The sequence below is a fragment of the Lolium rigidum genome, chromosome 6 (genome assembly GCF_022539505.1).
Source record: "Lolium rigidum isolate FL_2022 chromosome 6, APGP_CSIRO_Lrig_0.1, whole genome shotgun sequence".
Lineage (NCBI taxonomy): Eukaryota > Viridiplantae > Streptophyta > Magnoliopsida > Poales > Poaceae > Lolium > Lolium rigidum.
The window spans coordinates 72,457,016-72,464,454 of NC_061513.1; the positions used below are offsets into that span (position 1 = coordinate 72,457,016).

The 7,439-nt window shown below is 42.8% G+C and overlaps 1 protein-coding gene across 2 annotated transcripts; it reads left to right on the plus strand.

The window, feature by feature from the left end:
- Positions 1-849: 849 nt before the first annotated feature.
- Positions 850-6,977, plus strand: LOC124666228 (probable protein S-acyltransferase 16). 2 transcript variants are annotated; one of them, XM_047203577.1, is made up of 7 exons: positions 850-1,196; positions 5,011-5,103; positions 5,183-5,284; positions 5,368-5,445; positions 5,543-5,641; positions 5,725-5,874; positions 5,922-6,431. In XM_047203577.1, exons 1-6 carry the CDS (start codon positions 921-923, stop codon positions 5,860-5,862), a joined length of 786 nt encoding a protein of 261 aa, XP_047059533.1. In that variant the 5' UTR covers positions 850-920; the 3' UTR covers positions 5,863-5,874; positions 5,922-6,431. The 2 variants fall into 2 exon arrangements, with proteins under 2 accessions (XP_047059533.1, XP_047059532.1); XM_047203576.1 differs by lacking the exon at positions 5,922-6,431 and adding an exon at positions 6,446-6,977 and having other exon boundaries at positions 870-1,196; positions 5,725-5,820.
- Positions 6,978-7,439: the final 462 nt, after the last annotated feature.

Consider the following 7,439-nt stretch of genomic DNA (forward strand, 5'->3'; position numbering starts at 1 on the left):
AACCGACTTAAGCCCCATAGAAAATACATAGTTTGATACTGGCAATGAGATCATGTGAAGGTAGTATTAAGGATTACCGCGGTCACGTTTTTCCCGAGTTCCACCACTACCATATTAACAACATCGTGCTTAATCATCAACTCGTCAACGGCATTGCCTGACCCTTCTGCAGGGAATTAAACACGTCCGAAGTGCTTTTGTCACTGAACGAGTACATTTTTTTCTTTCGCAAATAAACCCCAAATCAATAAGATGGTTGAATCTTTGATCAAGCCTTGAAAATGGGTGGAAGAGGTAGTAGATGGGTGGAAGAGGTAGAGGGACCATGTGAAACTATAGAGTGGAGGCAACCATCTGAAAATGGTTCGAAGCACGACTGGTTTTCCCACCAGAAAAAGCTGCATGCCAAATGTAGGAGTAGATGATTTGCACGCCATCCTATCTATCGTTCAGAGCAAAGCACGGTAGGGAGCAGCAGTGTCACCAGGGGAATTATTTTGAGCTCGAACCTCGTCCATGACCATGAGTGATGATGACACCTGCAAAGGCTCTGCAGCCCTCACGGCACGGCTACGCAATCGAACTCGAACGTGTCCCACGCCGGCAACCACACCACACCACGCTCCGGACGTCCACCGCCTACCAACCCCAACTCGTCCTACTCTACTCGCTGCTGCCGCCTGACGACGCCTTCGCATCGCACCCACGCCGAACCGGGCCGGCACGCTCTTTTCCCTCGTCAGACGACGCCAGCGAGCTCAGCTGCTGCTTCAGTCAGCTCGCCGCGCGCCGCAGCTTTCAGCCCCATCCGCCGGCTCGGCCGCCGCGAGCTTCCCTCCCCTCCTCTCCTCTCCCCCCACGGAATGCCCTCTCCGCGCGGCCGGGCGGAACAGGAGCGGCGGTAGGCGGCGTCCGGACCGATGGCGGGGCGGCCGGGGTACGTCACCCTGCCGATAATCTCGGTGCTCGCCGCGATCGGCTACGTCTACTACACCACGGTGTTCCTCGCGATCCCCGCCTGGCTGGGGCTCGCCACGGCGGCGGGGGCCGCCAACGCCGCGGCCTACACCGCGCTCGCGCTCGCCTGCGTCGCCACCTACGGCCTCGCCATCACGCGCGACCCGGGCCGCGTGCCGCCGGCCTTCGTGCCCGACGTCGAGGACGCCCAGACCCCCATCCACGAGATCAAGCGCAAGGTACGCCCCCACCAGATCTCGCTGCCAAGACTGGATCTTTCGTGTCACTCGTGTGCGGAATTAAGCATCCAGCGTGGGTGGGGTCCTGGATTTAGAATTACAGTAGAACATTGCCTGCAAGCAAGATCCACCGCGTTGCCGATTCCGGCTGTGGGGTTTGGATCCTTGGAGCTTCCTTACCATTTTTAGCTCAGTCCTGATACAAGTATATCAGTGGGAGGTGTACCGGTGCATAGATGTGCATCTGAGTCCAAGGATGGGCATGGGCACCGTATCTTGCTCTGGATCCTTCCACATTGGCACACTGCACCTAGTTGCGGGCCCAGGATTTTCAGGATGGATGTTCCATGTTGCAAACATAATTTGCAATCGAAAACATACAATGAATATCAAAGTACAAACTGTTGACAACATGTCAGAATGATTATAAAACAACACCATGTCAGAATAAATTTAAAACAATACTAAATCATAGATACTAACATGTTGAGTTTCCATGTCTTCAAAGCTAGATATGATGGCATGGTGTCACCAGTCACCATCCCTAACATGCACAATTAATTCGCGCTCAACAGATGTAACACAACAGCCATTACATTATTAATCCCCTGTTCTATTTTCAGTTTAGACAGTATTTCACACGGTTTATTATAATAATTAATAAGTTTCAAGCTATGGAAAGAATTAGAGCTAGCGCTATTTTAAAAGGATTCCGAGCGCGCGCGGCAAAAAAGTGCGCGACTCAATGGTAATTTGACACGTGGCGGTGATTTTCTTTGCAAAAATACAAAAGTTGCCAGGGAGCCGTGGGATCGGAGGGCGGATATGATTCCGTCGCGCTGGGCGACAAGGGAGCTCATGTTCCCGCTATAAAGAAACCCGTTTTAAAAAAGCCCTCATTGTCCCCACTGCAAGGGGAGCACATCATGCTGACACCGAGCCACTCTCATTTTTTCCGAAGAATGCCGGAAATATATTAATGTTCTTCCATCGAAATTGAAATTTCTTAATTGAAATCAGGAGCCTGTTGGGGCTCCTTTCATGGAAAAAATAATTTCTTTCATCTTATAGGAGAGGAGGACAAAGTACAAGAAAATGCCAAAAGGAACAACGTAAAAAGAATAAACATAGAGAAAAAAATCTTGTTTTGAAGAGCAAAATTGACACTATTGATAAAAAAAAAGAATCAATCCTGTGACCAGCCAGCTGTTAGTTGTGCCTAGTTGTTCTGCTTGGATTTTTCAGTACTGCTATGACAAACCATGAAGAACAAATCAGTGTCGGTAGTGGCAAAGCTTAACGGTTTGTTGATGTATGAGTGCGCATAAAACATGTGTGAATGACATGTGTATCAGAGTTGTATGTAAAATGTATATTTCCTGTTGTCTTAGCTCGGAAGAAATGGTAAGAGAAATATGAATCTTTCCTCAATATCTCTATCTCCCTCCTCAACTCTCCTCTTCATCTATATCATATTGTTCTTGCCTCTGTATCTTGTGATCTGTATGGCAGGGACATTACAGAATGCTGTTCAACAAACTGCTTATCTTTGTTGTTTATCAGTAGCATTCATTTCATGCTAAATGAAGCTCCTTAATTCCTGATCGTTCGCCAAAACTTTTGCATGTACAGCTGTACCCCTAACCCAACATGAACTGGCCCCTCACTGCACTGGTTAGTATTCAATGAAAGCAACCATTTTCAAGTGAAGGATGTGATAAGAATGCACATAGTGTGGATATTCACTGGGTCTCATATAGACCCACTGTCGTTAGTTATTAGACAATCTCTGTCTAAGCACAAAAGGTACGACCGTTTTGCATGCAGAGTGCTTGGTTCAGGGGGGGGGGGGATTCGTATCTCCACACCACGCTCAGGTTTATTATAATAAGTCTCAAGCTATGGAGAGAATTAGAGTTAGCGTTATTTTAAAAGGATTCCAATCGCGCGCGGCAAAAAGGGGCGCGACTCAATGGTGATTTGACACGTGGCGGTGATTTTCTTTGCAAAAAAACAAAAGTTGCCAGGGAGCCGTGGGATCGGAGCGCGGATCTGATTCCGCCGCGCTGGGCGACAAGGGAGCTCATGTTCCCGCGATAAAAGGATGGATAATTATAAAACAACACAATGTCAGAATAATTTTAAAACAGTATTAAATCAAGGATGGATAATATAACTGACAGGAGGAGTTTCCATGTCTTTGAAGCTATAGATATGTATGATGCCATGGTGTCGCCAGTCACCATCCCTAGCATGCACAATTAATTAGCGCTCAACAGATGTAACACAACAGCCATTACATTATCAATCCCCTGTTCCATTTTTAGCTTATACAGTGTTTCACATGGTTTATTATAATAATTAATAAGTTTCCAGCTATGGAGAGAATTGGAGTTAGCGTTATTTTAAAAGGATTCCAATCGCGCGCGGCAAAAAAGGGGGCGACTCAATAGTGATTTGACACGTGGCGGTGATTTTCTTTGCAAAAAAACAAAAGTTGCCAGGGAGCCGTGGGATCGGAGGGCGGATCTGATTCCGCCGCGCTGGGCGACAGGGAGCTCACGTTCCCGCGATAAAGAAACCCGTTTTAAAAAGCCGTCATTGTCCTCACTGCAAAGGAAACACAGCATGCCGCCACCGAGCCACTCTCATTTTTTCCGAAGAATGGCGGAAAGATATTAATGTTCTTTCGTCGAAATTGAAATTTCTTGAAATCAGGGGCCCTTTGGGGCTCCTTCCGTCGAAAAAAAAGTTCTTTCATCTTAAAGGAAAGGAGGACAAAGTACAGGAAAATGCCAAAAGGAACAACGTAAAAGGAATAAACATAGAGAAAAATATATCATTTTGAAGAGCAAAATTGACGCCATTGATAAAAAAAAATCAATCCTGTGACCAGCTGCCGGCTGTTAGTTGTGCCTAGTGGTTCTGCTTGGATTTTTCAGTACTGCTATGACAAACCATGAAGAAAAAATCAGTGTCGGTAGTGGCAAAGCTTAACTGTTTGCTGACCTTTGTGTGCACATTAAAACATGTGTGAATGACAGGTGTATTGGAGTAGTATGGAAAATGTATAATTCCTGTTGTCTTAGCTCTGAAGAAATGGTAAGAGAAATCTGAATCTTTCCTCAATATCTCTATCTCCCTTCTCAACTCCCCTCTTCATCTATATCATATTGTTCTTGCCTATGTATCTTGCGATCTGTCTTAGCTCTGATGAAATGGTGTATCGGATTTGGCAACCTTAGCTTACTGTTATCTGATTAAGATCAACATAACACCAAATCAGATGCCAGACATGATTAATCATAACAAAGGTTTTCACGAGATGATATTATTATCGTGTATGAGGCCTTAGTGCTTTGTTTTAGTCGTCGATGTGCTCATTTGGAGAAAATATATTGCATTATCCATGTTTTGCTTTTATGTGTTGGGATGATTTCAGTGGCTATAATTATGTTGCTACTACTACTTTTTAACCACAAGGTGTATTTTGGTCGTGAAATTTGTGACTGCCGAGCATCCAAAAATAATCTCAGTGTTGCAAACAAGAAAAACCCTCAGTTCGATCATATCTTCCTACAATATTCTTCTTGGTTTTCAGATGCTCATCTGATGGACCTTTTTCTGAAAATATGGAAAATATGTCTAATCTATGAAAACCGAAATAGGATTAGGTGGCATTACCTTCATTGCGTTATAATGAAGGCCATGCGGCTGTTTGCTAATGTACAATACAGTTAACCTTATTTGGCTTCCTGAATTCAACTTCTGTAATGACATGTCATTCTAAACTTCCTTGTGCGCATCATTGCAGGGTGGTGATTTGAGATATTGCCAGAAGTGTTCACATTATAAACCTCCTCGTGCACATCATTGTCGTGTCTGCAAGAGATGCATTCTGAGAATGGTGCTGATTGAATTTTGAGGCGCTTTTTCTATTTTGTGGTTCTTATGGACATGTATGCTAATTTTTTTTTTTCATGCAGGACCATCACTGCATTTGGATTAACAATTGTGTTGGACACGAGAATTACAAGATTTTCCTAGTGTTTGTGCTATATGTTGCAACCGCAAGCCTCTATTCTATGGTAATTCAAATATTCAATATCCTTGTTTTACTTTAGTGACTACGATTGTAGATTTGCTTTGAGAAGATTTACATTTGTATCAGATTCTGATAATTGGGGCTGCTGTGCATAGTGCGCCTAAAGATGAACAATCAGGCAGTGATTCCCCAAGATCATCAATAGTATGTACCATGAGGAAGTTACTCCAGTTGCCAGCATATACATGGCAAGTAAAATATTCATTCTAAATAACTAACACAAGGCTGTAAATATGTGCAGATTATTTGCGGTGTCATTCTATGTCCAATACTATTGTCCACGTCAATTCTCTTGGGTTGGCATGTTTACCTCATCTTGCATAATAAAACCACTATCGAGGTTTGGAAAATAGGACCCCTTGTCTTTGAGGACTTTATTATTGTTTTCATATGTATAATGGTAGGTGTATTGGTGGTTTGCAGTACCATGAAGGAGTTAGGGCGATGTGGTTGGCAGAAAAGGCTGGAAATCTTTACCATCATCCATATGATCTCGGGTTCTATCATAATACAGTTTCAGTAAGAACTATTTCCATCATTTCTCTTTTACACATGCCGTGAATACTGTAGCATTGGAGTATGAGGATATTCACTTTGGCTCATAGGAGCATTTGCTCCTCTGGAGTATGTTCACATGCTATGATGCAAACTTCTTCTTACTAAATTTATTTCATACTGAGACAGTATTTGGTCATACCCTCTATAAGCCCATGATTCCATGACTAGGCTTCTACTTGTCAGTTGGAAAGGATTACATATTCTAGAACAAAAAGTAGATGCAACAAAATCTAGAGCACACCATTGTTATCTGCAAATTTTGGAAGACGATATTCAGCTCGACATGGTTTATACTTTATATGCGATTTTTCATATTGACCTTTTGGCTATAGAATTTTTTCACGGGAAATACACAAGTTAGGACAGGTGCACATTTTGGCACAACTTTTGCTAGTGCTCATAATTGTGAATATTTCAATACTTTCCGAAATGTGCAAGTGTGTGTAGTTGAAAATGGGTGCAAAAAATTAACACTCGGTTTTCATATTAAACTGTAGTATGCTTTGTAAAATTGTATCATAAAGTATATCAGGAGCCATGGGACATCATTAAGTACTCGTTTCTCAACATGTTTCCCCTATAACAGGTGCTAGGGCCCAATATATTGTGCTGGCTCTGCCCTGTATCAAGTAACACAGGCAATGGCATTCGATTCCGCACATCATATGATATTCCATTATCCACATCAGCATTCAAAAAAGAAGAGCATTTGTCAATGTCTTGAAACTGCTGCATTGAGAGTGTATTCTATGGGATTCAAATGTGTGAATGTAAGATACATGGGGAGCAGCTTCGAGAGGATCTCCTCTGGGCTCCAAGGATATATGTTAAGTTAGAAATCCTAACTTAGTTTAGTTATCCCAGTCTATTTGACATACTTGATGAGAAAAGTGCTGATTCCGCTGTAAATCTGGAGTAGTCTGGGCTGAAGGCTCAAAAAGACTGCTCCTCTGTTGTAATGTCATAGGGACAAATATCCAAGGTACTCAAATCTGTATAGAGAGTTGTTCTTAAATAGAAGTTGCATTCGTGGAATATATTTTTGCTGATTCTGTCTGCAAATGTGTGTGCATTTATACGTGCTGCGCAGACCAGACAGCCTAATCTGGCGACTTTGCACGGCTAGGAATACAGAGATTTTTTCTTGATCGGTGGGCTATTATATGTGAAACTTGGCGAGAATGCTCTGGCGCATGAGAAACTGTGGCTGGTATATTTGGAGGTTTCAGGTTAAACTCCATAACAGTTTGCCTGTTAACTGAACAGCAGCAGTAACCTTATTTCTTGTCTAGTTATCCTACCACTACCAGTGCCTTGCCTGGATTACTGCAGCAAGATGCAAAGAGCGAACAAAATTAAAGGGTGAGCAGAAGAGAGTGTTTCAAAGGGAAATGCACTTTGGCTCATAGGAGCATATGCTCCCATTATGTGAATCCACATTTTAAAGTATTAAAAAATTCTAAACTAAATTTTTACATGTACATCTAGACATTTTATGTTGGTACACAAGTTTTCAAAAGAAAAAACATTTTTCTGTGGCTCCTGTAAAAAAGACAAATTTTAATGCTGTAACACGACTA